The 27,986-nt window shown below is 47.1% G+C and overlaps 5 protein-coding genes across 23 annotated transcripts in view; 1 reads left to right on the top strand and 4 right to left on the bottom strand.

Moving 5' to 3' along the window:
* The first annotated feature begins 14 nt into the window (after positions 1 to 14).
* Positions 15 to 2,216, top strand: rab38b (RAB38b, member of RAS oncogene family). The gene is made up of 3 exons (XM_088398422.1): positions 15 to 301; positions 1,318 to 1,595; positions 1,691 to 2,216. Exons 1-3 carry the CDS (start codon positions 100 to 102, stop codon positions 1,847 to 1,849), a joined length of 639 nt encoding a protein of 212 aa, XP_088254548.1. The 5' UTR covers positions 15 to 99; the 3' UTR covers positions 1,850 to 2,216.
* bach1b (BACH transcriptional regulator 1b) lies at positions 807 to 7,219 on the bottom strand. Of its 3 annotated transcripts, none has more exons than XM_088398395.1 (7): positions 6,647 to 7,219; positions 6,346 to 6,564; positions 4,456 to 5,901; positions 3,864 to 4,070; positions 2,858 to 3,789; positions 1,356 to 1,605; positions 807 to 934 (listed from the first exon to the last, which is right to left on the bottom strand). In XM_088398395.1, the coding sequence occupies exons 2-5, from the start codon at positions 6,562 to 6,564 to the stop codon at positions 3,544 to 3,546; spliced, it is 2,118 nt and encodes a 705-aa protein (XP_088254521.1). In that variant the 5' UTR covers positions 6,647 to 7,219; the 3' UTR covers positions 807 to 934; positions 1,356 to 1,605; positions 2,858 to 3,543. The 3 variants fall into 3 exon arrangements, with proteins under 3 accessions (XP_088254521.1, XP_088254522.1, XP_088254520.1); XM_088398396.1 differs by having other exon boundaries at positions 1,437 to 1,605; XM_088398394.1 differs by lacking the exon at positions 1,356 to 1,605.
* A 150-nt stretch (positions 7,220 to 7,369) lies between these two features.
* On the bottom strand, positions 7,370 to 10,262 carry map3k7cl (map3k7 C-terminal like). 2 transcript variants are annotated; one of them, XM_088398435.1, is made up of 5 exons: positions 10,116 to 10,262; positions 9,755 to 9,836; positions 9,062 to 9,120; positions 8,812 to 8,927; positions 7,370 to 8,008 (listed from the first exon to the last, which is right to left on the bottom strand). In XM_088398435.1, the coding sequence occupies exons 2-5, from the start codon at positions 9,828 to 9,830 to the stop codon at positions 7,843 to 7,845; spliced, it is 417 nt and encodes a 138-aa protein (XP_088254561.1). In that variant the 5' UTR covers positions 9,831 to 9,836; positions 10,116 to 10,262; the 3' UTR covers positions 7,370 to 7,842. The 2 variants fall into 2 exon arrangements, with proteins under 2 accessions (XP_088254561.1, XP_088254560.1); XM_088398434.1 differs by having other exon boundaries at positions 9,755 to 9,849; positions 10,116 to 10,255.
* On the bottom strand, positions 10,212 to 16,704 carry LOC148386534 (glutamate receptor ionotropic, kainate 1-like). 6 transcript variants are annotated; one of them, XR_015863031.1, is made up of 19 exons: positions 16,350 to 16,534; positions 16,013 to 16,180; positions 15,569 to 15,826; positions 15,328 to 15,509; positions 15,195 to 15,248; positions 14,946 to 15,116; positions 14,738 to 14,881; positions 14,553 to 14,660; positions 14,435 to 14,479; positions 13,980 to 14,093; positions 13,721 to 13,924; positions 13,409 to 13,632; positions 13,222 to 13,340; positions 12,916 to 13,133; positions 12,454 to 12,679; positions 12,142 to 12,392; positions 11,932 to 12,072; positions 10,643 to 10,686; positions 10,216 to 10,307 (listed from the first exon to the last, which is right to left on the bottom strand). XR_015863031.1 is itself a non-coding variant. In XM_088398387.1 (18 exons), the coding sequence occupies exons 1-17, from the start codon at positions 16,423 to 16,425 to the stop codon at positions 11,947 to 11,949; spliced, it is 2,688 nt and encodes an 895-aa protein (XP_088254513.1). In that variant the 5' UTR covers positions 16,426 to 16,534; the 3' UTR covers positions 10,212 to 10,307; positions 11,932 to 11,946. The 6 variants fall into 6 exon arrangements, 3 of the variants coding, with proteins under 3 accessions (XP_088254513.1, XP_088254512.1, XP_088254514.1); XR_015863030.1 differs by lacking the exon at positions 10,216 to 10,307 and adding an exon at positions 11,627 to 11,740 and having other exon boundaries at positions 10,362 to 10,686; XR_015863029.1 differs by lacking the exons at positions 10,216 to 10,307; positions 10,643 to 10,686 and adding exons at positions 10,885 to 11,409; positions 11,493 to 11,740.
* Positions 16,705 to 17,059: 355 nt separating this feature from the next.
* Positions 17,060 to 27,986, bottom strand: part of tiam1a (TIAM Rac1 associated GEF 1a) — a 28,212-nt gene continuing 17,285 nt past the window's right edge. For 4 of the 11 annotated variants that reach the window (XM_088398359.1, XM_088398358.1, XM_088398366.1 and 1 more), the window contains 17 exons: positions 26,670 to 26,840; positions 26,483 to 26,587; positions 25,905 to 25,986; positions 25,696 to 25,782; positions 24,808 to 25,032; positions 24,304 to 24,410; positions 21,423 to 21,638; positions 21,275 to 21,343; positions 21,072 to 21,197; positions 20,894 to 21,002; positions 20,644 to 20,823; positions 20,341 to 20,556; positions 20,212 to 20,270; positions 20,029 to 20,125; positions 19,814 to 19,901; positions 19,516 to 19,691; positions 17,159 to 19,440 (listed from right to left, as the gene is read on the bottom strand). In XM_088398359.1, the coding sequence (XP_088254485.1) occupies positions 18,995 to 19,440; positions 19,516 to 19,691; positions 19,814 to 19,901; positions 20,029 to 20,125; positions 20,212 to 20,270; positions 20,341 to 20,556; positions 20,644 to 20,823; positions 20,894 to 21,002; positions 21,072 to 21,197; positions 21,275 to 21,343; positions 21,423 to 21,638; positions 24,304 to 24,410; positions 24,808 to 25,032; positions 25,696 to 25,782; positions 25,905 to 25,986; positions 26,483 to 26,587; positions 26,670 to 26,840 (2,559 nt within the window). In that variant the 3' untranslated portion in view covers positions 17,159 to 18,994. Of the gene's footprint in view, positions 17,079 to 17,158; positions 19,441 to 19,515; positions 19,692 to 19,813; positions 19,902 to 20,028; positions 20,126 to 20,211; positions 20,271 to 20,340; positions 20,557 to 20,643; positions 20,824 to 20,893; positions 21,003 to 21,071; positions 21,198 to 21,274; positions 21,344 to 21,422; positions 21,639 to 24,303; positions 24,411 to 24,807; positions 25,033 to 25,695; positions 25,783 to 25,904; positions 25,987 to 26,482; positions 26,588 to 26,669; positions 26,841 to 27,986 lie in introns of those variants that run through there. The other 7 variants (XM_088398365.1, XM_088398367.1, XR_015863028.1 and 4 more) reach the window with 6 other exon arrangements.

The following is a 27,986-nucleotide window of genomic DNA, read 5'->3' as shown; positions in this document are numbered from 1 at the left end:
TCAGCTTGACGGGGGCCGTCCCTGCGGGGCCACAACAGGAATCGGCGCATCTCTGCCTGCGTGTGTGTGCGCGCCGAGAGAGAGCACACGCGAGTGTGCATGGCGAGCCCCGGCAAGGAGCATCTGTACAAGGTGCTGGTGATCGGTGACCTGGGCGTGGGCAAGACCTCCATCATCCGCCGCTATGTGCATCACACCTACTCGCACAACTACCGCGCCACCATCGGCGTGGACTTTGCGCTTAAGGTGTTGCGCTGGGGGGCCGACGAGACGGTGCGCCTGCAGCTGTGGGACATCGCTGGTGAGTAGAACCCACGCAAAGTCACTGTACAGCTTAGATGAATTTCCCTCGTATGGGTGAGACTTCCTCAAATTTGGACTTTTTTCTGTAACGAGAAAGAAATGTAAGAGCGCCGCACGATCATGTGAGCGTAATGGGGGACATTAAGAGTTATTGTGAAAACAAATTAAAAATCAACTAACAAACATTTTAAAACCTATATGAATATAGTCACGTCAACAGTAAAAACTTCTACTTTTCCAAACGAACAAATTCATGTGAGACGTGCCATTGTTGGAATAAAAAGTATTTAGCGCGACCAATTACGGGACACAATTGATGTAACGCACACGCACGGGTCACCAATGTGCTCTTTGTCTGGCTTGCGTGGAGTGTGACAACTACGTCGGACGTCATGTGACCCTGTGCAATGAGGCACAAGTAAAATACTCGTTTTGTACGTTTCGATACTAAAGTAATAGTTTCTCGGAGAAAAATAAACAAATATGAACAGACATGTACATGCCATGGGGGATGTACAGCAGTTGTGGTTTTTTTTTGGGGCCACAAAGGAGGAACTGCAGGGTCCACATCCTGTCACACGCCAGCCAGTGATTCAGCTGCTCGTGAAATGTCAGCGCAGACAGCGAAAACCTGCTCTTACACACACACACACACACACACAAAGACACACACACAAGCAGTTCTTGTGTAAATAGTCATTGTTAGTGTCAACAAGCACGGCTTGTGTGCACTGCAGGAATGTGCTTAAACGTTAACAATGACGACTATATTGCGCATTGTGTGGAATTATGTGTGTCCGCATATCACAGCTGGTCAGAAGCATTTTCATAACATGACCAACGACGGCTGCCAGACAAAATGCAAAAATTTTTTAAAAAATCATAAAATTACAAGCCTGAAGTGGGGCTTCGGAATGGTCGTATTTTTAGCAGATTCAAAAAATCTTATTCCAAGAAAAAAAGTCGGAATGGGTAAATTTCAGGAAAATATATTTGTTTGGATTTTGCGCACAGGCCAGGAGCGCTTTGGCAACATGACGCGGGTTTACTACCGCGAGGCGACGGGCGCCTTCATCGTGTTCGACGTAACGCGGCCCAGCACTTTCGAAGCGGTGCTCAAGTGGAAGGCGGACCTGGACTCAAAGCTGACGCTGGCCGACGGCCGCGGCGTCGCCACAGTGCTGCTGGCCAACAAGTGCGAGCAGGGACGTGTGCTTTCCGCCAACGGCCTCAAAATGGAACAGTTCTGCAGGGAGCACGGATTCGCCGGGTGCTTCGAAACTTCCGCTAAGGTTGTTACACCTTTGATGTTTTGCCAGAAACAACAGGATATGTTAAAATGATTTTGAAAAAAAGCTAATCAGGGCTCTTACTATTCTTGTCGCAGGACAACATGAACATCGACGAGGCAGCCGACTTTCTCGTGAAGCAAATTATGGCGAGGGAGCACGTCTTCTTGAGGAAAGCCGCGGCACCCGACACCGTCACGCCGCGGCTCGACCAACAACGTCGCCAGTCGGACACATGCACAGGATGCCTCAAGTGAACTGAAGTAGCCCCTCAAAAACTCCACTTTGCACATGCTCTTTTTGTTAGGTTAACTTATTTGGCATATTTTGACAACTGACGTAACAGCAGTACAAGTATATTTTCACTCACACATAGAAATTCTTATTTCACACAAAAACTACACAAAACAAAGTCAATAAAAATTGTACCAAAATAAATGGATATCAAACAAATGGAAAACTTCAATCCAAGTGACCTGAATAACTATGTGCTAGATTTTAAATAACTACTGCTGTAACATTGTGTCATATTATTTATATTATTTTTTATTAATTATTTTATTTGGTGAGCTGCCAAACTAGTGAGGTGCTAGTAGTAGAAAAATAAAATTCATCTGTAAATTATAGCCTTTATTTTAATAACTAAACACTTTCAACTGTTTTAGAATGATGGTCAGTTTTGTTATTTTTACTGTATTACCATCAATGATGAAGACTTCTATTTTATTTTTCAATTTTCAAACTAATTCAAATCTGCCTCATTATTCGTTTCGTATTTCGCTGTGAGAAAATTCTTTAAATTCTTGTTTTTAAACCCATATTAATCCTAATACAGTTTTCATCTATATTTTATTTGTACTGTTGCATTACGTTTCCTCCGCCTGTGTTACGTCAAGCTAACATTTGCTATGCTAACATTTTCCCGAGTAGGAAAAGTACTTTTATTTTTACACCATACCCTGTAGTCGGCTGCTATTTTAAACGAGAACTACTACCTAAACACGTTACTAAATAGTACTAGGTAAAGAAAATGCTAAGAGAAACTCAATTGTACTTTTACACGAGTACCAGAAGTCGCGCAAGATAAGCTAAAGTTGTTAGCTCGGCGAAGTGTCGCCCTGTAGTTCGCTACTATTTCAAATTATTTCTAACATGCTAAGAGCTGGAATGCTCACATCAAGCAAGATGGTCATCTAACCCGGGTACAAAAAGCGCTTAGACAGGTCGACAAGGTAATACCAACAGTCATTAATCGGATTACTGACCTTCTTCCCGCTGAATTGTTCCGCCATTTTGACAAGGATTGGGCTCCTCTCACGCACAAGCACGTTTGACGTAAAGACCCCACCTGAGTGACATGTCAATTAATTGGATTACGTCACGTCATTCTCGGGATTTTAGCGTCCTCTTGTGGCATATTGCTCTCATTGCATCCCTTTAAAAGCGATGCGTTTAATGTTCACACGGAATTGTGGCACTTTGCGTTTTTTAGCCACTAAAACAAATTAACATTTCAAGTGTATTCTCAAAAATATGTGAATATATAAGTCACTACATCTTAAGTGTTTCGTGTGTTTTGAGAGGAAAAGGAACACAAACAACGTTGGCACTAAATACAATCATGTCATTAAATCATCTTGAGTTGCTATTTTTACTCATATGAACGGCGTATTTGAGTGAAAATCTGTACATATTAAAACGTATAAAACTTGCCGATGATTAAAGGTTGACAGTAAAATAGCCAATAGAGAGACAAACAAATGATGTAAATATACTATAAAGTGTCAATTTCAGACTTTTGGCAGGACATTTTGGGTGGCAGCACCTGGCTGGGCAAATACAATACTATATAATGCTGGTGTTCACGTCCAAACGTGGTTAAGGAAATTATTAGTGTATAAAAATAGAAAATTAGGATGAGAAAAAAAAATATGTACAAGTCTCCATGCTTCTAAATGTCCTCTAAATGTCCTTCAGTCTCAGCTTGAGTTGAGAAAGATGAGGAAGGAGTTAAGAGTAAGGCGTCTAAGTGTGACGCGAGGAAGCATTGGGAGTCGAGGAGTTGCAGCTGGTCTGGTCTGAGGTTTCGGGCTTCTCCGCAGATGCGCTGACGGAGCGCTGAGACGCTGAGGCAGGTGGTGGTCTTCTGATGGTAAAGATGGTTTTGCTCCTCCAGGAGCTTTTCGCGCTCGCACTTCTGAGTCAAGACAACATCAAAACATACTTCTCGTGTTACAGTTATCGCTGAAGGAAAATAAATAACGAACGAACCAGTTTGTTGATTTCCTCCTGCAGGTTCGCGATGCACTCCAACTTCCTCTTGCGGCAGCGCTGCGCGGCCAGCCTGTTCTTGCTACGCCGTCGGATATCGTTGATCAAGTCCAGCTGTTGGCGTGTCAGCGTGTGCTGAGTCAGCAGATTCTGTAGGTCCGCACGACTCAGACGGACAGCGTAGTCCAAAGAGAACGGAAGATCAACCTGATGACCACACACACCTCAATGTGTTTACTGGAGATGAGCACACAACATCAACATGTACTTCAAGAACAAATATGTAGTTCTTAAAAAACTATAATGAAGATAAACACAGTAGCTTAGCACAAACAATTTGAGTGGTGGATTGACTTGACAATGACATCATACCTGCCAATGATTGCACGCTGGACTCTGAGCGCACACACGCGTCCACATTTACTAGTGAATAATTAACTTGTTGCCAAAGCAACCCACTGCAAACATTTGTAAATGAGTTCCCGAGATATCTACGACTCAACGAATCATTTTAAATCTTTTCCGTGTTCCTCCAGAAGGTCATTAGAAGTTGGGCCTGAATCAATAGCGCCCTGTTCTCATCAATGCTCACCTGTCTGGCCCGTTCTCTCGGGCACCAATCTCCCTCGCCATCAGTCTCCGAGTCGCCATCCTCACCCGAGTTGAGGGATGACAGGCCTGACTGGGAAGCTCCTTCGCTCTCCGATAGTGTGCCTCCCTTCCACGGCGGTCCGCCCCGCTCCGGGTCAGAATTCTGTGCCAGGAAGGTGCACTTGAGGTCAAACCGGAGGCAGTTCTGTTGAGAGGGGCCTGGGTCAGCCGCTCCGTCCGAACCTCCTGGAGCTTCATTATACAGTGTGTCACCTAGGACCAAATTGGGACCACAAGAGAATTGCTTTCCTGGTCCTTTTTCTTCATGTTTTGTAATGTTTCTTCCAACCCCTTGATCTGCATCTTTTTGTGAAGATGTCCCGAGAGGCGGGGACCTGGGACTGGCAATAGCACTATTTGCTGCAAACTCTGCTCCTTCTTCATGTCCAAGGGCTTCGTCTGCTGCCAAATCAGGACCAAGAGAAAATGTTGTTCCCGGTCTTTGTTCTTGGTCTTTTGTGATGTCTGTTTTCTGATGTGAGGGGACTGAGTCAGAGCTGTGATTCTTGTTGATGTTAGTTCCTGTTCCCAGTTCCGCTCCATTCTTGTGTTCTGCTAGGCTGCCAGGACCTTCATGTTTCCGGGTGGTAGCTACAACCAGCTTGGGACCATTATTGCTTCCTTGAAGTTGTTCTCCATCTTCTGTGGTAGTGTCCTGATAAGAGGGGACCGAGTCAGATCTGGGATTCTCATCGGTAGCATTTCCTGGAAGCCACTCTATGTCCTTGTGTAGTGTACTAGGACTTTGAACAGACTTGGTCACACATGAGAACCTTGTTCCTGGTCCTTGTTCTCCATCTTCTGAGGCAGTGTCCTTTTCAAACGATCCAGATTCAGATCTGGGACACTTTTCCGCATTGTCACCCTCTCTTGCGCAATTTCCTGGAAGCGCAGTTGCATCCTGGCTTCCGCGAATTTCTGTTGCTTGATCCGCATCACCACAGAACTTGCTTCCTCGTCCTTGTTGTTCTTCTACAAAAGCCTCGTTCCATCCACAATGTTTCTGGGGTGTCTCTTTCCCACAAGCCAACTGAAACTTGCGATACTTGGGCCCTCCAACAGGCTTAACTGAAAATGTAGTCCTCCTGTCATTCCCCTGCGGGCCACTGGGTGAAGCCGATTCCCTGGGCACCGGTTTGACGGCTTTGGGTTGAGCTTCCTCATCCTCACGCTCTTGCTTCTTTATACAACACCTCCTCCTCTGTGATGGCGGCAGCGGTGGGTCCGACTTGAATTTGGGTAGAAGGAAGTCGAAACAGTCGAGGTCAAGGTCTCGGAAGCCCAACGTAGATGCCGCCTGGCGGATTTCCAGGATGTCGTGCTTAGTGAAGACCAATTCGGACGTGTAGGCGAAGGTCAGCAGGGGCTCAAATCCACTCACGGTCACCTAAGGAACAGGAGAATATACGTCAAACAAATATCCAAACACAGTATTTTTTATAGATATTGTTCAGTTCTAAGTTCCCGATGAGCTCCAAAGTGAACAGATCAATCATTGTAGGTGTGCCTAATGAAGTGTCCAGTAAGCAACTTCCCTTGGGGTAAACAACGTGACGTCATCGTCAGGAATACTAAACATAGTGAACTGGTTCATTATGGGTGCACCCCCTAAATAATTTCTAAGACCTCTTCCAAAGCAGTATTTTCAGTTTCCAGCTAGCAGGAAAATGTCAAAAAAGTGACGTCATTCTTAGAAAAAAGCAGTTATCAATTGGTCAGTTAATTTGCTACACCATTCAATACAAATCGTACCGACTGAAGTGGGTCAATGAGCGCACGTGTCCACCCACTGTGGTAAACAAAGTGACGTCACCTTTCTCGCAGCTCTCACCTCGGGTGGCAGGGTGACGTCATCGTCGTCGTCCTGCTCACGTTGGAGCCTTGCGGCGAAGTAGTCGCTGCACGAGGCCATCACGGCACGGTGGGCGTGGAAACGACGGCCGTCTACCTGCACGGTGACGTCACAGAGCGTACCGCGCAGCCGCAGCTCATCCAGACGCCGCAGCACGCGCGCCGGGTGAGCCGCGCACGCGTACCTGTACGAAGGCATCTGCAAGCGCGCACGCACGATAGACAACTTTAATCATGCACAAAAAATGGTGAAATATATCCTAAAAATAAGATTCGCTTACCTGTTCGTAGCGTCGTCCAGGTTCTTTGGAGGTTTGGACGACTTTGGGACAAGCTCAGCGAGCTTCACACACTCATCTGTCAAAGTGTGTGTGTGAGGGAGGGAGCGAGGATTGGCGTGTGTGTGCGCGGGCGCGCGTGTGTTGCAACTGCGCTGACTCATTCTGATAAAAGATGAGCAAGCATGTTTTCCCGTCCCACACATTCCCGCTCGCCCCACCTCCCCCTCTCTCTCTCTCTGCTATTACACTTCCTGGAAAGACAAACTCATTTTGACAAAAAAAAAATACTGTATTATAATCTTCAATCCTAAATTAATATCATTATTTTTACTAATTATTTCTACTAGTATATAAGCTTCACACTATAGTCCTCAAAATGATTAGGAGTAAAATATTTCAGTCATTTTTTTTCTAAACTATTCAAGTAAATCAGGTTTTGCAAATTTGTAAAGAACAATAGCAGATTTTTCTTCAGTAGTTGAAAAGAAACAGGAAGCATTGAGTTCCATTGTGTGAGTGGATCTAACTAGGTGACCTAAGTGTATACATGGAACAATCCAGATTGTGCGTATGTTTGTGTGTGTTATGGATACTAACTAAACAAAAAAAAAAAAAACTAAAAGCAGAAGCGCAGTCTGATTACGACAGAATTGTCCCAGCAACCAATCAAGTGATGGTTTCAAATCAACTTCCCGTTTCCATGGAAGAACGCCGGTCGGCGTGTGCGTTGGATTCCAGTTTGGCTTTATTGAAAGATTGTCGTATTTCAGCTCCTACACATCGATGCTTACATTCCCTTCATCCGACAAATAATCGCAACCTCGCCTCATTTCCTTCTCGCCGTGACAAGGGCTTGCAAATAAGGGCTCGGTACATTTACTTAAGTAACTTTTGGGATTGATGTACTCCAGACGTTCAGAAATCCCAGTTTTCTCACACACACCATACTGTATATAGTCGAGGTCGGGTCCAGAAGTTTGACTCCGCCTTGGACCACATCACAGCATTTAGGCTGTCTCCATGCAGCACCTATGAAAACACCAACGTAGCACCTAACACTCTTAAATGCTAATCTTTGATTCTACAAAGATGGTTGCCGACGTCGGAGCACCAACCCAACATTGCATTTGTGTGTATGGCTCGTATAAAAATAAAATAAAATAAAGAAGAAGACCAGTTTTTAGGCGAGCGTGCGGTCAGGACGAGTCGGGCCTGCGTAGCCGTTGCAGTTGCCGCGACCGCTCTCCGTGTGCCGTCACTAGCGTGCGGTTTTCCTCTGACAGACGCCGGAACTCGTCCTCTAGGCGGGAAATCTCCGCCGCCACCTTCTGGTCTTCCACCAGCTCGGCCAGCAGCTGACACCTGAAGACGACGGGGAGGAGAAATAAATTTGGTGATGTCCTACTAGGATGAAGGCATCTAGCGTGCTAGAAGGTTAGCTCGGACATGCTAGCACCATCTTGAGTCACATGCCATTAAAAGTTTTTTTGCATTATAAAAACCAAAAGTTTGAAAGAAATAATCATGGCAATTGGGTTAGTTAAGCTTGTCATTGTGCAGAAAAAGAACTTGGTGACGGGAAAATCCACATCATTCGTAAAATGAAACTAAACGGTATCGACAAGCAGGATGGGCGAGGCTTGGCTATTTACAGTGAACAGGTCTGATTGCTTTGTTCTATGCTAACGTCAGTCTTTGCAATCCACTTTGGAATTCTGACGTGCGTAAGGAGACGCTCGACAAGTCGGACAGCAACATTCCCGTCAAAAGCGTGATTCACGCTTACAGGTGGCGAGTGGGCCGTACCGCCTCGACAGGCATGACTCACTCATTGGTATATATAGACAAATACATTGTTTCTCATAGAGGCTAGCCATTGCTCTGACTCAGTCTGTGACTTTGAATCGTGTCTGAGGGAGTCGGGGGCGCGCGCGCTGTGTCGGGTTGCGGCGGACTGTAAATAACGTTTCTATTAAAAGACGAGAGCAGATTGTTTGGCTAATCGGTTGTTTACGTCTGGATGATTGATGCCTGTTACTTTCAACAGAGTCTATTTTGTGCATAGCTTTTTTTTTTTTACGTAGCAATAGCGCGCTACATGCCAACATATAGCTGTATAAAAATGATGTAAATAAAAAATTCAGTTTGGCTGAGGTGCAACTCACTTGCGTTCCTCCAGGGCGGCGATGTCGTGCTTGACTTGGTGGAACTCCCTCGCCATCCTGCAGTGTTCCTTGTACACATGCACGCTCTCCTTCAGAGATACACACGGCGAGACTGGCTGAACCAGAAATAAAATGGAAGTTAACACAAAGTACCCTGAAAATAGGAAATACAATAAGTGACTGCATATTAATCTGTGCTCAGTGTCCCAGTTTCCTCAAATGCATTTATTTTGTCGTCATGACAACACACCTGAAGTCGTTTTTCGAGATCCGGGAAGGTCTGAACGTGGTCCTCGGCATCTCGCGTGTCTGTCGATTGAAAACAAATACACATTGGTGTCGCCGCATGTTGCTAATTTTATTTCATGGCACACATAAATTAGTTGAAAGTGCAAATGACAAAAAAACAAATAAACTAGGATGCCTCTGTAGGCTTTAATAGATCTTGGGTGCCCCTAGTGGACACGAGACACTAAGCAGGTGCTTAGTTGTCTTGGTTTTGTTTGTATCTTAAGCTGGTGTACCTAATGAAGTGTCTGGCAGGTGCAGGAGCAGAGAGAGAATCAAACATGCAGCCAGTGCGTGAAGTCATGCTGAACGCGCGGCGACAATTCCGGGCGGGTGTGACGCAACCTTCTAAAAGTGTCCCCGCCGCCGCGCGGAACAACAAGAAGAACATTTGTGCTGCTATGCGGGACGTGACAACATGACAGGCCTGCAGGATGAACCCGGGTCAGGGCTTCGGTTGGAGTGGTGGGGCGGGGGGGATGTGCTAACACCTGTCACGGCTGCAGCGTGCAATAGTGAATGAGGTGGCGGTGGGCAGGGCCCGCGAGCTCCATTTTTGTGGTCGGAATCCGCCGCGTGTTTTCCACACATGCTGGAAACACAGTCGGGCTTTGGAGCGTCTTAAATGATCAAACGGCACTTGTGTGCAGCGTACCTGAGGTGTGGTCGAGGCTGAAGGAGATCCGAACTTCGGGTGCATCAGGAGACACTCTTCTGGTTGACGTGATCATTTAATCCTGCGTCACAGTTGTTGATGTACAACATCATCATTGTTAGGCTCGATGAAGCTCTTTTGGAAGGAATAATCTTGAAATATAACTTAGAAGTTTTTAGCTGCTCACTGACTAACTAACTGGCTGGTTAAGTGTCTTACTGACTGATATAGTCATTAATAACATTGCATCACTAAATCAATCATGCAAATGGTGCATTGGAAGGTTTGCTGTGTCCATTTGACAGCTGTCAATCAAAGATGACATCACACCCATGCATTCAAAGCAAAACAAAGAGCGTACCTGAAGAAGCCCCCTCCAAAACAATCACACAAAAAGTCTTAAGGTCAGGCAGGTCCGGTCCACAGAGCTTCCTGAGCTTTTGGGCTGGTTCTGGCCCCCTTCGCCTTCCCCCCCGCTGCCGCCACCTCCTCCTCCTCCTCACGCCGCTCTCTTCGGGGGTCTCGTCTAGACACGCTCCTGTCCGCACACAAACTACACAAAAGCATCAGTAATGTGCCCCCCCCTCCCCTGCCCTCTATCCTCCACCCAACCCTTCACAATAAAACGTCTCGGATGACATGACTTGACCCTTGGCCCCTCCCGCCCCGATGATCATACGGGCCTTTCATAACTAAAATAGCAAAGATGGCAGAAGGAAACATCAAGACGTGTGTAATATCATACGCCAGGCCACTACATTAGGTACACTGCCCAGTAATATCCAATACAATGTTGCATCATTGCGCATCGTTGACCACTCCAGGCCTGTAGGTGGCGGTAAGTGCAATTCAAAGGAGGCTTTTTTTTTGTTGGCATCACAGCACCACCTGCTGGACTTGATGGATCACTGCCCCACAAGGCCCCAAATGGACTGTAACAGAAAACTAACAATTAACAAAATTTGGGGGAATTCAAGTCAAGTCAAATTTACTTAAATTTTGTATTGCATCATTTATTATATACAGGGGAAAAAAAATACAGTATTTCGATTGTGTAATTTAGCTCATTGATGTCTGCCTAGCAACAAGTAAGCAGACAATAACACGGCCATTCTGAAAACAGAAAAGAATCAGAGCAAACTTGATTTTTATTTCAGTTGTGAAATGCAAATGGTTAAACACTAAGAGCAATTTTGAACCTATTTGTGCTGCTTGTGTTTTTCATAATACAGTATACTGTAGCTTCATCCTATTTTGTATTTTCTCATGAATTAGAACTTCTTGGCGGACGTAATGAACATCTTATTTTGGGTAATAATCTTAAAAACCTTTTTCACAACACCAGCGCCTCATCTGAAAGGCGCCGAGCGTTAAGTGCCACAAAAAGCTTTTTAACGCGCCGCGTCGGTGGGCCCAAGATAGCCGGCGTGTCGTTCAGGTGAGGTCATCGCGCCGCGCTCAGACGTGCTGAATGCCAAGGTCAGCGGTGTAATCCCTGCCCTCATTCATGACGGATTAGACCCTGACGGGAGGGGGCGAGGCAAGTAAAAAATAAATACAGTCGCTCGGGGTTTTAACGGAGAACCGCCGTCCGCCGTGGCGGTGCTGCTTGGGGAGATTACAGGCCGGCTATTACGCTCAATCCCAGAATTAATCTGCACGGCATACATAAAAAAAAAAAAAAAAAAAAGTCATTACATGAAGAGATTAAGAATGGTTCCCAAAGATAAATACTAACCTGTGTCAGGGGTATACAGGATATACTTTTTATATATTTTTTTAACTTTCTTGGTCAATGATGTCATAGATCAGGTGACTTAAATTGTCCAAATACAGCTAGGCTACATTTACAAGAAAATTAAATATAATCACCATTGAATGGTGGAATCGCAAAAATAGGTATGGATACAAAAAATTTGTATTTTAAGAGTTCGAGCGCTCCGTGCCAGGTTGCAAGCAGGTGGCCATTTTGTCCATCGAGACCCGCTGAAAGAAACAAGGACATTTTGGAGTCAATAAAACTAGGTGTCATCCAATTGTGCCCAAGTTTGAATTTCGTAGAGATGAGCAAAGCTAATTTGTTAAGTTTTTGTCGTTACATGGGGGTAGAGTATATAGCGGCCCAAAAAAAGGATTTGGAGTGTGGTAGACTACGAAGGTTACAAAAAGAAACAAACCTCGTATTTCCACGTTCACTCTGTGTCGTCGCCGAGCAGCCTGCCGCTCTCCAAGTCGGTGGACAAGGACGTGCCCGAAGAGGAGGTGGAGCCGCGCCGCTGAAATTGCCGGGACTGCACGCCGTAAAAGAAACAGAAGGCCTGAAGAGACAAGACGGAGCTGTGACTTGGAAGGCTTCCTGCGTTAGCGTGAAGTCCCGCTCCGCTCACCTCCTCGATGTCTGCGTTACGGCGGGCTTTGTAGATGAACTCGCCGATGGCCACGAAGACGGACAGGACCAGGCCGGCGGCGAGCACGATGAAGATGCCGCCGATGTTCTCCACACCCAAAGCGTTGGCCTCCTTGTTGTCCTCCTCGGGGCAGCCGTTCCCTCGCCACCACTTCTCCTTCATCATGTGCAGCTTGCCCTCCTCCTGCAGCTGAAGGATGGCGATGGTCACCTTGTCTCGGTATGGAGAGCCTGCAAGTTTTATGTAGCTGTAACTGGCTTCACACGCTGAATTTTCCCGGCGTTTCCTCACCTATGGGCGTTCCCACGCCGTATCCCTTGGAATCGATGAGTCCTCCGATTTGTGTCAGGTTGCAGTTCCTCTGGCTGATGTACTCGATGCTGGTGGACTCCATCAACATGGCGTAATCGGTGGTGAGGACACGCGTGATGCCCTCCCGGTTGTTCTTAACCAGCGCCGTGTTCTTCCTGCTGCTCATAAAGGCCCACATCTTCTCGTAGGTGGAGATCTTGGATTTCTGCCGCACATAAACACATGAGCGCTGTGTTTACGTGCGGGTGTTTTATGACAAAATGAAGCAGCTGCGCTCTAAATCTCATCCGGCTGATTCAATTTGTTCAAGCCGTCAACACGGGCAGCGGTGTCTTATCCGGCCGCTCGTAATCACCCGTCGCAATCCGGCGGGTTAAAGCCAAGCTCGACTCACTCCTGCTGGGCCAAAATGCTTCTGGACCGAACCAACAATCAACAAACCTTGAAGAAGGTCATAGTGGAGCCGTCCCTCACGGCCCCGTACTCGATCCTGGTCTGCTTGGCCAGGTCGTCGGCCGAGTCGATGGGCGCGTCCATGCGCTCCACGGTGAGGAAGGCGGCCAGGTTGGCCGTGTAGGACGAGATGATGATTAGAGTGAAGAACCACCAGATGCCCCCGACGATCCGTGTGGACAAAGCCTTAGGCATCAGTTCGGAACCTGAAACAACAAGATGACTCACGCTATCCTAAATGCTACTAATTGACTAGCTAGCTACTTTTAACTAGCGCCATTTTTTTTTTTTGACCTTGTCGCATGAGTGCACCGACACCGAACCAGAAGCTGTTGAGCAAGGTGAAATTGTTCTGGATCAGCGTGGATGACGGGTTGCAGGGATGCGGGTTGTACCACTCGTAAGGGGTGAACCTGATGATGGAAGGACAAAACCAATCAAGGAGAGCGGAAAAGAACAAAATGCCAAGCCATGTGATTACCTGGCGATGACAAAGAGCACGCAGCTGACGCCGGTGCAGGCCAGCAGGACGTACATCCAGATGTCGGGCGACAGCGGGTTGAGGAAGGAGAAGACGCCCGGGTTGGTGCCGTTGGGTTTGCGGTACAGGATGCTGATGCCCAGGGTCATGAAAGGTTTGGAGAAGTCAATCACCTTCTCGCGCACGTACGTGATGGTCAGCGGCGCCACCGCCAGGTCGGCCACCTGTGAGATCAAATATGGCTTCTCTAGCAATCCCAACTTCTTATTGGTGGCGTCAATAAGAAAAGTGCGGATTTGGCCGCGCCCTCACGTGGTCGATGAGCTCCCGCACCATGCCGTTCCACTCGCCCTTGTCGTTCTGGGCTCCGTACTTGCCGTCGGCCACCAGGCGGACCTCGTAGGTGAAGCCCAGAATGTTGGAGAGCTCCTTGAGGAGGTCCAGGCAGTAACCCTCGAAGCGGTCGTTCCCGACCAGGTCCTTGTCGGATTTCTTGTGCATCACGTACGGGTTCTCCTGAGAAGACAAACTCGTCACGTTCTGTCCTCTCCTTCTTGCGCTTCCTCCTCACCAGGATGGTGGTGACAATCAGCGTCCTGTTGGCCAGCGAGTCGGTCACGTTGTTGTTATTGGCCGTTGACTTCTCCACCAGGTTCATTCCTTTTACCGAACTCCACGCGGCGATCTGGAAAGGGGAGAGAAGCTCTGGATTATGTGTTTATTTCTGTCGTGCAAGGTGGCAGTGAATACAAATAAGTGTGGAGAAGAGCATTCATGCAATGTACGATGGGTGTGTGACTCTGAATGAGCGTATGCCAGCAATAATCCACACACACTTGCACACACACAATACACACACAGAGGGGATCAGGCATGTGACAGCTGGACCCTAAAATCCCGCCTCAGCTGCTAAAGAGCAAAATCACTGATGCGATAAACGCTAAGCACGTTAAACAAGCACACTTGACAAGTCAGAAAGTAACACTTGATTGTACAGGAAGAGCATGACCATATTAGGAAACAAACCTTGATCCATCTTTTGGTGAGGCGATTCACGCCCTCCACGATACCCTAAGTGGACAAAATGTGAGTTAGCATGACGGCGCTAACAATTTGCAATGGATCACGAGACCCATTCACTCACCCTTGTGGTGCCGTCTTCTTTCAAGCTGATGATGTCCAAGTCAAATTCCCGCCTCAGGCCGTCGCTCTTGTCGAGGACGATGTGGCCTGTCAGGCCGTCCCACTGCGCCTACGGGATGAGTGCTTGACTTCTCTGACACATGCATTGTCTAAGTGCATGAAAATGTCATCTCTGGAGTGCCGTACCTCCTTGAAGAGGTTCATGTACCGAGGTCCAAAGCGCCAAGGCTTATGTCTGTGACACTGCAGAGAGCTGACGGTCATCTGAGTGGCTCGCTGGGACGCCACAGACACCAGGAACACGGCGTCGTACATCAACGCCGCGTCAGTCTGTAATGAACGCATTAAAAATGTTCGATAAGATATCACAACAATCTTCTGTGTATTTTCTTACAGTCATGACGCCGTCCATGAGTCCACCATCTTGCTTGGGTCCCTGCAGCCTCTCCATGGCCCACTTGTCCAAAGTGGAGGCCACCCAGGGGTCGTCGATGTTGAGCAGCCTGAAGCCCGTCATGTTGACCCCGCTGTAACGGTACGGTTCCAAATCCAACGCAAACAAGTCCTACACCCAGGAAGTAGCATAGTAGTAGTTAGCAAGCTAATCTGCATGGACCCTAACCCATACATATAATTCACTCACCAAAGTAGTGAAGAAGAAATGGTAGTACTCCGTCATCATTCCCATGGATGAAAGCTGCCATTTAACAAACACAAAACACAGTGAAAGGCCAAACAAAATAAATAAATATATACAGATGATGTTATTTTGAGACCTGTTTGAGTAGTTCCGAGGCCATGCTGTAGGAGCAGTCAAAGAGGATGAAGAACTCTTTGTCCTTCTTGAGCTCCTTGAGCAGCGGCCTAGCGTCCATGTTGCCAGGCGTCAGCTGGCGGATTTTCATCTTCAGGTTCAGCTTGGCGGGAGCTTTGATCAACTCCTGCATGCGCATCAGACCTACACAAGAAAAAATGGTTGAACTCCACTAGTGTATAGTGGAAAACGCTATGACGTACCGGTGCTGTCCTGGTAGACAACGGTGAGCTTCTTCCATTTAAAGAAGGTGACAACGTCCAGCACGGCCCTGGCGACTGCTCTGTACTCTGGGTACAGGTTGATGAAGAAGGTGTCCCGGTTGTCCACCGATGGATGTTTCCACCGTGTTTGGATGTGAGGAACTTCCAGAGCGTTGCAGATGGACTGAACCGCGCTCACGGAGGAACTGTGAGATGGACCGAATACGGCCACCACGCCAAGGGAGAGCTGGTCGCACACTTGACAAAACAAAGGGACAAGTTAGCTCTATTCCTGGTTAGTTTGCTTATTGCCACTAGAGGGCATCATTTCACACTAGTACTGCACTTACACTGATTTAACAATTTTTGGGGCGACTGAAATGTATGAATAAAATTAAATGAATAATAATGTGATAATTCAGTATTACAAAAAGTTGGTGTTACCTCTGCGGGAGGCCTCGAAGCCATCTTTGGGGTTGATGCGTTGGATGTCGTAGGTGAGCGTGACGTTGGGCATCAGTGTCTTATTCCTGTTGATGTTGTTCACAGCGAACTTGAATGCCAACTCGTCCAAACTCACCAGCTCACGCTCGCGTGTCTCCAGGATGCCTCCTGGTGTCATGGAAAATAGCAGCAGAACCAAAAAACAAACTAGCATGATGTTTTATCAAAAATATACATTATAAATAAATATGTAACAGAATGTAAAACAATAAAACAGTTTTGATGGTTTGGGATAAAATATTTGATATTTGGATAATATATTTCGTGATGAACTCACCAATGCGCAAAACCTGAGCGTCAACAAGGCACATGTGGAACAGCAGAACCGGAACCACAAGAACCAACAGGTCCATCGCGTCCTTGGTGACAGCACCGCAGTCAGCATCTGGAACTCTCCCCAGGCTCTTCCTATCCTCCTCCTCCGATGATAACGCAGGTCACCTCTACTACCTCCTCCACCGACATCATGTCAACTTGAAAAGAACCAAAGAAGCAGCGGCACGAATATAGCCCAGTCCCAAATGACAGTCAGCCAAATTCCCGGTCAAACATAATCCTTGTAAAGTCTTGAAAAGTCCACAAATTGGCGAACAGTCAACACACAGACAACGACAGCAACTCAAACAGCAAGCCACATCCGCAAAGCTCCTTCAAAATAAGACAACACCGGAAGTCTTCAAACATTATTTCCACTTTACATAATTAAGACTTAAAACAATTATATAAATATGGACAGAATAACCAAAGCAAAACCCAAGTGGCTTCTTCCTTGCCACCTAATAAGATACCAATTTTGGTTCTTGGTGATCAACTACATTATTATAAAATAATGGCATTTCAAATATAGTATGTAAGGCAACATTTGTCTACCTACAGTGACATCCTGTGATCACAATTTGTGTGGTTTGTCTCCTGTTGGTGTTTGGGATTAAGCAGCAGATGTGCTGGAGTAATCTTCAGGTTACATGCCAGATGTCAGATTTATCTCTTTACTACACACGCGCGCCTACAACAAGAGAAAGGAAATCATATATGAAGTCACAAGTCAAATAAATGTGAGTATTAAGTGATCTTGGACACAAACAGTGTAAATGTATAAAGTTTATTGTTGTTGCTGTCATACAAAGGATAATACTCCACGTGTCGTGTAGCAAAAAGTACAAAGACGATCAAAAGGGGATTGTGTCACAGTCCCAAAACTTAACGGTTAACTGCATCACAATTATTTGTACAAAAAAGCGGCTCACTGTCAGCGACTGTCATTTTGTTCTCAAGCGCAAAACAAGCCGTGAAACAGCGGCGCCCAGTGGACAAGAGGAGACACTGCAGGGATGACTTTCAAGTAAACAAGGACCATTGCTGAGGTTTCAAAAGGGGCGTGGCCTACAAGATGGGAGTTGATTGGCTTTAGCAATGGAGACATTCATGTAAATTGGGCCTAAAACACAACGAGAGGGTACTGTCAAGTGATGCTAAGCTAAGTTGCTAAGATTTTGGTTGGCTTGCTACTTCCTGGGCTCACATTTTATGCACTTTATTTTGGCTATGGTATGACTAGTTTTGCCCATTCTGCTTTTACTTTGGCATGTCAACTTGTTTTTGCTCCATTGCCACTGGCTATCGGGTTCCCTTTTATTTTGGTGAGTGTTATCTGTCCATTTCCTGTTTGTATTCTTTTGACCTTGGCTCTGTAGCTTTTATGAATGACATTCCATGACTTGAGTGGTTTACCTGTTTACTTTTGTGACGTTTTCTTCTTCTTGTTTTAGTCGATGACACCAAGCTGCCAAACTAATTTCAACTTTTGAGGCGTGTGAGGGTGCATTAACACTGCAGACTGTGTAGTAAACAATGAGAGCAGAAAGGCAATAAAGTCAACTGTATCTTTTTTACAAATATTTCATATCAAAAGTGAGCATTTGGGTCTTATAAATATAAACATCCCGACCAATCAGTCCATCAATAGCGGCCGAGAACCACCTGCAGGCAAAAGTGAATGGCACGCAGCCCTTGAGTGCTAACAAAAAAATCATAAAAATAGAAAGGTTCAAAGGTTTTGTGTGGAAAAATAGACTTTAGGGCCCTAAAAATAAGTCATCTGGTAGTGCTAAAAAGCAACGAGACTTTTGCTGCTGGTAAACTGTGGATGTGGGTCTATCCTTCAAAATCAGCGGGGTTCTCCAACAAGCCTACAGCCTATTCTGGAAGCTCTGAATCGAGGTTGCCTTGGATCTCGGCTACCTGGGACATCTTGTATCAAAGTGGAAAACAGATTTGGGTCAATCCTTCAAAAGAAATTAGCTTCTAGTTCTAAGCGTTTATTCTGGAAGTTGGAGGTGACAACTTTGATCTCGGAAACTTTGGTCGTCTTGTATTATTGCTGGTAGACTGTGGATTTGGGTTTATCCTTCAAAAGAAATCGACTTCTCGCCAGAGTGTTGTGAATTACAATCGGTCGAGGGCTGAAAAACATCACAATATTTGAGGGCTGCCGCTTTTAAAGGAGAAGTCAAGTCGAAACACAATACACTGATTAATATTGTTAATATTAATATTTGTGAAACACGATAAATTAAATACCCTTTTTTTCCTCCATCTCAGAAAAAACAGGTGGATTTTGGCTTTATTCATATTCCACAACATATTATTGGAAATAAACTTGACTTCCCTTTAAAAGAACCTTCAAAAATAAATAGACTTGAAATTATTAGGGCTTTTGCTCTAACAGCATATTCTGGAAATTTGGAGTGAAACTCAAAAGTGGATAGGATTCTTGCACTAAAGTGAAAATAGGGCTCATCAGTAATCCTCACGGAGGGGAAAGGCAGAAATCGCACACTCACATCATGGGAGGGTGTACCTAAAGAAGTGGCCAGCGCGTCCCGTCAGACATGATCGGCAGGTGATTGGCGTGCGCTGGCATCAGAAGACGTCGCTGTTGCAGCCGAAGTCGTCCCTGCGCACCCACACGGAGTCGCGTTGGGGCCCCCGCTGCGCCGCGCACGCCTTCAGCACGCCACGGATCTCCATGGCGTCCATCTTGGCGTCCAGTTCGCTGGTCTGTGAGGGCGCCCCTGTGGCGCGCCGCGACTTACAGTACTCGTCGTCGTCGCTCAAAATGTCAGTTTCCTTCACCTTGGCGCCGTTCTCGTACGGTTGCAAGTCGAACCGCTGCTCTGGCCACAGCTCCGAGGGCGTGGGCTGAGACGGCGCCGAGGGAGCGGCGGGGGGCACCGCAACCGAGTCCGGGTCCCGCTGGTGGTTGTTGTTGTTGAAGACCGGGTCCGTGTCCAAGACCAGGTCCGTGTCAATGGTGAAACGGTTTCGCAACAACTTCCTGCGAGCCAGAGAACGGGACGGCGCTGAAGCTGTACACAGAAGACAGGAAGTTTAGTGACATCTTTTATTTTGGCAAGCATGCACCTTGAAGGGTTGGGGGTCACCTGCTCGGTTGACAGAGGGCCTCTGCGCCCCCTTGAGGGCGTAGAGCCGCTTGCCCCCAAAGGGGACGTACTGCTGACTAAGGGGGAGCGACTCGGTCTTGAGCAGCTGCCTCCGCTGCTTCTCCCTGAGGATGGAGTGCACCGCCTTCAGCAGATCCTTCTTGCTCTCCGCGGAACTGGACACAAGAAGGAAAAACGGGAAAACCGACCTCAATTTACATTCAATTACTTTTCAAATTCATTTTAATTGTATGAATGAAAAAGTTTAATACGTGACCACAGTAAATTAAATGCAAACCTGCAGCACAACTGGAATGTTCTCTCGGGTCGCCCCTCGGATTCCGACCTGGTGTGAACTATTTCGCACACGGCCGTGCCTTCAGAGTCTAGAAGACGAAGAACACGTGTAACATACAATACTAAAATAATCATCAGTTAATTGCGATTGCTATTTTTCTATTAGTTGCTGAGCCAGCAAAACTCTCATAATGTTGCAGAAGAGCGTTGACGTACTTGCGAGTGCGCGGACTTGCAGCGATTGGGTGGCAATCATGTGGCGGAAGCGGAACGGATCGCGCTCATCGTTCATGGACGCTCGGTGAGCGGAGCTCTGAGGAAGAATCGCAGTGTAGTGCGTTCATTAGGCAACAGGGGGCATTGGAGTTTCTTGATTTGAAAATGAACAAAGCTGCTCACCATTTTCTTCCTGTGCTTTGATGAGTCTTTGTACACAAACACCACAGCGGTTTTGAAGACTAAGATACAGAAAGAAATGTTTGAAAAATGTCGTGTCGGTATGACATGATGATTTTTGTCGACACTTACCAAAGGCGGCCAATTCTGGGTCCTTCTTGCTCTTTCCCAAAGACGGCGGAGGGTTGATCCAGACCACGCTGGAGTGCATCAGCAGATCCCCCATGGATAGGTCGCTAACCTCCTTCTGCTCGCTGATGAGCTGATCGAACACGGCGCCAAACTCCTCGTGCAGCTTCTGCATCTCGTTGATGTGACTCGCTACCTTGTTCATCGCCTTCATGGCCACTGGAAAAAAAAAAACACAGCACGTCATGTCGTGAGGTCCAAACCTCAAGCGAAGTCTTGAGCAAGCAAGTGTGTGACAAATCTCACTGTCCAGGTGGTAGTGCTCATCGCTGTCGGGGTCGGTGAGGGAAAAGAGCTCGCGGAGGAGCAGGGGGTACTTGAGCACCCTCTGAATGGGCTTGATGAGATACGACTCCAGCGTGGACGAGTGCTGCTGCTTGGGGTTCCGCTCCGACAGGAACGCCTTAAAGTCCGGGTCTGTTTTGGCTGGACGACACGCCACGACGCCTTTTTCACGTTGACGTTCAAAAGCGAAGGCTGGAGAAGGCGCGCTTACCTTTGGCCAACACCTTGGGCACCTTGGTGTGGCTGGCGCAGAAGGCGCTGTAGATCTTGAAGCGGTCGGCGTAGTACAAGAACGAGCCGCCCAGGGAGAAGAGCACTTTCTGCGGAAACAAATAAGTGAGGTCGAAATAAATGCGTGACTCCTATAAAGCATCCTTTTGAATCACCACCTTGAACTGTTCCACTCTCTCCAGTTGGTCCAGATTGGGCACCAGTCGGATTCCGTCCTCCAGCGTCCTTAGAAACTCCACCTGGAAGTCCACCATCTCGCCCAGGTTGCCAAACAGAATGTCCAGCTAGGATAGATTAAAAAAAATAAAATAAGAAAAATAGTCTGTCGGTTCGGTGGTGGTTCAGGCGGAGACGATCTTACCTCGTCCTGTGTGAGGAAGCTCTCCTTCTGCAGCGGCGTCAAGTAGCACTCGATGAGGCAACGCAGGTCCTGCACGGACGAGGAGGAACAAGCTCAGACGTTGCAACGAGGAGCGAGGACACACGGTGGATGAGTCAGCGGGACGCACTTTAACGTAAGTCTTCTCCGTGTCCACCAACTCGCTGATGACTTTGCGCAGCTTGTCGGCGTGCGAGAGCTGACGCTGAGCGCAGGACGGCGGCAGGGCCGACACCGGGCTGGGGGAGAGGGACGAGGAGGACGAAGAGGACGAGGAAGACGACATCGGGCGCTCGGGAGCGTCGTGGTGGCTGCGGTGGTTGAAGGACGACGTCTGCTCCGCGTTCTAAGGGAAGAAGCGCATGTGTAGAACATCGATGAAACCATTAACTGAGCTTTGACTCTGTTAATCAAACAAGGTCAGAGTGTCAACTTTGACCTTTTCTCCAAATTGCACAGCGCTTCAAATGTAGGCTACAACCGCGAGTGACAGACAGGCTGCAGAGGCGAGAACAGACGCGTCTAAGCGCATTTGCACGCCTCGTCGCTCGCTCGCGCCACGCTAATGACAAAGCCCATTTTCCGTGGTGGTGTTCAAACCCGTTTGGCAGCATTGCCGCATCTGGATGCACGCACACAGATAAAACATCTTCCGTGAATCCAGTGCTGTTCCTCCACTAAAACGTAACAAACAGTCAAGCTAATGGACAAGGACACAAAACTCTTAAACTGCTGCTCCCCTTTAGCGACATGCTAACACACGCCTGGCTAACATGAACCTAATCCAAATCAGCACAATTTGTCAGCTCACCAGGTGTAAAACATCACAGAGCAACTTGGACGCCCACTTGGAGCTGACCCTGGTCCTCCTTTTGGACCTCCTGAAGACGGACATGCCGGTGCTCGGAGCACGGCTCAACCACCCGTCCAGGTGGGAGCCGACAAAACCCCCTTTCCGACGTCCCAAAAGCCGAGAAAAGCTGGCCGTCCCGCTGCGAGGCGCAGCAAGCAAGTTGAGAACAAGCAGAGGCGTCTCCGTGAGTTGAGAAACAAGAGGAGGAGACAGAAGGGAGGAGGGAGAGGAAGGAAGCACGTTCGCGTACTTGCTTATGTAAGCACCACTGACAGCAACAACAAACCAGATCAAAGAGTGATTGGATCAGCACTAAAGCGTCCCGTTAAAATCAACGCAGAAACAGAACCCCCCCCCCTCCCCCTTTGTGCTTTCTCCAGAAACCTTTGCGCAAGTCCGCCGAGTCTTTTTTGCACAACTACCAAACTGCAATGAAAGCTTCCTTGTTGGACGTTTGACTCTGTCTTTCATTCCAAAGTCTACACAACCTGCACAGACCACACCTGGTTGTGCACTTCAAACACACACAGTTACGTAATCAGAAAGCCTTAATTCCAATTGAGTGATGCACACGAGGGTATCTGTGACAGCTCATTAGCATAACGGGTAGGAGGACCGCTCGTTTGGAAATGCTGCAAATTAAGTCAAACAGGTAAATACACCAAATGACGAGTCTCGACGAACGCGTTACCTTATTCTCGGAGCAGGTTCCACGCATCTTTGAAACAGCCTGCGGCTATGGAGCGAGGGTGTGTGTGTGTGTGTGTGTGGCAGCAGTGCAGCGTGGTGGGAGGAGCTGGGAAGCAAGCGCCAACCTGTCGCCATCGCCACGCCCGCCAGTAAAAAGTGGGATCAACATGGATTAGTTAGGCATCACATATGCCAGTTCTTGGCTTGACGTGTACTAAATGAAAATAAACGTTGATTCAGGTCAAGTGCTCACTTGACAAAGATTTTTTTTTTTTAAAAAGCTATTTTGATCACAGTGTAATTGAATTGCTGATTTCTTTATCGATTCAAATCAATTACAAAATGCTAAAAATCTGCATGTTGAAATTTCTTTAAAAATATCTGGCTTTGTTGATTTTGAGTGTGGCACGGTAAAATAAATGTAAAGAAAAAAAGCCATTTTTAGTAGTTCATTTGGGAATGAGGGCACTTCAAATTAATTCATGAGGGCTCCCTCTAGCGGACAGACTATGACAGTACAAGCAACTGGCATGCTTGCACATTAGGGAGAAGAAATAGCAAGATTTTTGAGAACACACTAAAGATGATAAATTAGCCAGCAATGCCTGTCATTTTGAACAAATCACATTTTAATTTCAAAAGCCTCCAGGTTAAAAGAAAAAAGAAAAAAAATAGAAATGACAGGCGGACTGACTTTCTCCTCTGAGAACGACGACAATCAGCACTATCATCATCTCTATGATTGCTGTTATCCCAAGTGATTACCCCCCCCCACCAGCCCCACCTTCCTTTCTCCCTCTAGTTATCACATTTGTCGGCGGCGGTGGCGCTTTTGTCTAAAATAATGAAGCTCGTCTTCGCACCAGACACTCGTTTGTCTGTGCTAAATGACACAATGAAGCGACGACAGAGTCGGGGGATAATTAAAAACGGTCTCGCCTTTGCCGCCGGGTGAGATGAGGTGAGACAAAAGCAGGGAAGGGAGAGGAAAAATGTGGCATGGGAAAAAAAGAAGACCTGCCAAGATTTTGTGTTTGTTGACAGACAGCATCCAAATTCCTAAATCCTTTATGCTAATGAGCAGCTGAGGGGAAGAATTTTCAAATCTAGAAATCTCATTTAAACACACCGTTTAGATACGATTCACGCAACCATAGCACAACATTTGTTTCAACACCTGTAACACCTGTCACCATGGTGACAAAGGGAACCGAGGTGGCAAGGCAAAAGAGGTCCGCCGCAATTCTGCTAGCAAAAATCATCACAATGCTGAAGCGCTGATGAGAGGCGACGGGCTCTTGATTAATAAATCATACGCTTGTCTCACACCTGGCTTGGGGGGGCTTGAAAAGCCTCACTTGACAGCCAATGTCTGGGTTTGGGAGGCCACTTTCGAGTGCCTCGTTGTTCCCGATGCATGGCAAGTTAACATAATCTGCTTGAAAGGAGCTATAAACATCATTCCTACCTTGTGCGCATAGATCTTCTCTTCAGGAGGATCTCCCGGACTCTGCGGGACCCCCTCGTCCAAAGTGTCATCCACGGTCAGACCCGACACGTCGTCCAGGATGTCCTCTGTGGATGCACGCATAGAAATGTTACATCAGTTTGCTTGTGGTATTAATAAATATATTTTCAAGGCAATCTCCTCCTTTTGGTCTAACCGGATACATCTTTGCCTTTATGAGTAAATAACCTTCCAGCTGGCTTGTTTACTTCCGTCTGTCCTGACATGTGACAGCATCTCATGAATATGTATTAGCTTGCTGTATGTTAATTATTAAAAAAAAAAAAAAAAAGACAAAAAATTGTTGCCCTTGCACATGGATGAAGAGGACAGGTATTAAATTAGCAGTAGCTGCCACGTCGCTTTCAAGAGACCATCTGGAAGGCGTATTCATGAGGTCAGAAAAGTTAAACTTGTCAACCCCGCCAAGATGCATTTCCAAAGCCTTTCAAGGGACTTCCTGACCTTGGCTCTGTGAGAAGATGTCAGTGGCGGTGCCAGCGGCGGCGGGGTCGGCGTCGCAGCGTCTGGGAGGCGGCGGCGGGCACAGGGTGGCCGGGTCCAGGTGGGGAAGGGCGCCCACGCTCAGCGTCAGGGTCTGGCATGCAAACGCCGCTCGCATGTCGTCCATCTGAAGGGCGGCGGCCGGCTTGCCGTTCAACAGCAGGATCTCGTCACCGGCTCGGACACCTTCAGGGAAGACATTAATTACTCCGCAAAATGAAACTTTTGTTTAAAATCTCATTGAAACGTTGACCGCTGAAAACAAATCATAAATCGACACCATACCTTGAAACCCGACTTGACACCCTACTTCTGAATCTACCCTAAATTGAAATACTAAACTTGGCTCAATTCCCTACTTTCAGTCAGCCCAGACGAAACACAAACATATCCTCTCGCCACCCGCTTACCGCAGCCAATTAGCAGCCAATTAAGACAGACAGCTCACCTTTGCGCATGGAACACACACAAACACACACATCCACTTTTCTATATGTACACAAATGACACATTTAGCCTCAAGTCGTGACCTACTTGTCCGCAATGGGAAATGTCAGCTGTATAGTGGAGTCTTTATCGGACTGAAAGAAATAAAGCCCCCGGGCCCCACTGTGCGGCCGCTTTGTGTGTGCGCGTCTGTGTGTGTGTGTGTGCGAGTCTGTGACTACATTAAGAGAGACGGGCTTGGCGTAAAGCCTGCAGAGTTGGCCTGGTTTTCTTGCGTGATCTCTTTCAGTCTCCACACATTCTCCTCAGTGGATCAATGGAACATGCTGGCTGACCCACTAACATTGTGTGACTCAGCAGGCTGTGATGCCTAGCATCATGCTAGGCTAGCTGTCACTGTACCTTTAGCAGAGGCCAGTCCGCCAGCTTTGACGTCAGTGATGTGAAGCCGCTGGGTGCCTTCCTCATCCAGAACAGACACTGAGAAACCTGAAGACAGGGGAAAAAAAATAAACCTAATGTCAAAACCGAATTCCGCTTGAAAACTTTCCGGAATCCCCAAATCAATCCAATTTGAAACGAGTCCGTTGCTTGAGGCGAAGCCGACCTACCGTAGCCCAGCGTGCACGACTCGGCTCGGTCGAACTGGATCAGCCGGGTGATTTTGGTGCAGATCTCGATCTCCTGGTACAGCTGGGAAAAAAACACAAGAAATCATCACGCTTGGAAACAAGCTCATGTTTTATTCAACATTCTTGACGAGGCATTTGTGAAGGTCATAGGGTCAGGGTGCGTGTGTCAAGATGTGAAATGAGAAAGTGATAAGCGTGAATGTTGATCAAAGAGGATGAAGAACACGTCAGGCGAAGGTGAAAATAGGCCTTCAACAACACCGCTGAATAATACTGAAGCCCGTAATGTTCATTTGAGATAACAAGCGCAACAAGCTCATTTGCATAATTTACCACATACGGTACACATGAATTTTAATGAGAGAGAGACATCGTTGATCCACTTAACAAAGATCTAAGCGTCGAAATGTGTTGAATGGGACTTTAGCATGTTACGTTTACACTGACGACAAATGCTGAATCGAGGAAGTGAAATAAAAGTCAATAAAACGACGTGGAGATATCAGACCAACTCAAATTAAATCAAATTCCTCAAAAAAGTCGTTTTAAAGTCTCACCACATCGTAGACGTCCTCGTCGTGTTTGGGCACGTAGAGGAGCGTGCGGTCATCCACGGCCACCTTCAAGCGCAGGTAATGACCAGAAGGGTCCAATGTGTGTTTCTGCAGGATGACAACAGTCCTAAAACACTTCTGAAGTAACACACGGGCATTTCCGAAATGGAGTTACAATTCCCATGGTCACCTTGCAGACGGCGCTGAGGACCTCCAACGTCGTGTCGCCGGGCTGCACCACGGCCAGGATGGGCTGGTCGCCGGGTAGGCACACCCAGGAGGGGGCCAGGTTCTCCGGGAGCCACACGTCATTGTCCAAGGACAGCTGGGGAAGACTTTTCACCGAGCTCTCCCTCTCCTTCTGAAAACATAGACAAGTCATGTTTCCTGGAGACACTTGACAGTGTATACAATTATTTTTCAGAGCTAATACATAACTTAAAGAGCCCAATGGAAGATGCTGGTGGCCTCAAGCATCTGGAGGTCTAATTACAAAATCTCATTTGTCATCCCCTTGAGCTCCCATGTGGCTCTGAGCCCGTGTGTGTGTGCGTGCGTGCCAATCTGGCAACCCGAGCCGCATCAACAGGACCTCACACATGGTGATCTTTTCGATCATATCAGGTGACAGCTTCCACAGATGTGAATGTGACTGTTTGGCTCTACAATCTGTTTTACAGTCCTACGGCCTAATAGGTCTGAAAAGGCTGCCATTTTGTGTTGAGGAGGCCATTTTGGTGCATTTGCAGGGGTCCTTCAAATAGGAATTTTGCCCGATTGCATAATTTTTTCAAGCTTAGCTCGAATAGGGTCCTTTCAAATATTACATTTGATCCACATATAGTAGACAGTTGGGTGAAGAAAGAACTTCAGATTTAGTTTTTGGCAGGCCAAGTTGGCAAATTGGGCAAAATTGTTGTAAAACAAACCAGCTGGCTTCACAATGTTTTGACAATATATCCCCTAAAGCCAATTTAATCTGCAACATGAAATTTCATTTTCTATCAGGAGTCGCCCCATAAAAAAAGTTTCAACAACCCACGCCCTAAAATAGACAGGACGTCATCCATTTAGGTTTGAAGCAAGCATTTAGATAAGGTAAAGATCAAAATGTCCCTCAGGCAGACAGCCGGTTCATCGCCTTCGGGACCCGTTAACTTTAGCTCGCCCCGAGCGAAGGAAAAGAGGAGACGAGAAGGTGCCAAAGAGGGATGAGGACGTGCTGTTTGACAGGCTGAAAAGATGGCTGGGAATAGGAATAATTGCATTACGTGCGGATCAGACGCCGAGCGGTTAGCGAGAGACTTAATCTGGCAGATAGCGTCAAGTGAAAGACGGAACCTCGGAGGAATGCTCTCGGATGTGGAAAGGTTCAGCCGTAGTTCCCCCATAATAAGCCAGAACAAAAAGAAAAGAAAAAAAAAAAACACAAAAGGAATCTGACTGAAAGGAATTGGGGAAATGGCAGCATGCTGCTGCTTTTGGCCTCTGGGCAGTGGGGAAGCTT

The sequence above is a fragment of the Syngnathus floridae genome, chromosome 15, assembly GCF_059516105.1.
Source record: "Syngnathus floridae isolate MCC-2025c chromosome 15, RoL_Sflo_1.0, whole genome shotgun sequence".
Lineage (NCBI taxonomy): Eukaryota > Metazoa > Chordata > Actinopteri > Syngnathiformes > Syngnathidae > Syngnathus > Syngnathus floridae.
Note: the sequence above shows the minus strand (reverse complement) of the source record. Positions and strands in the feature narration are given on the sequence as shown.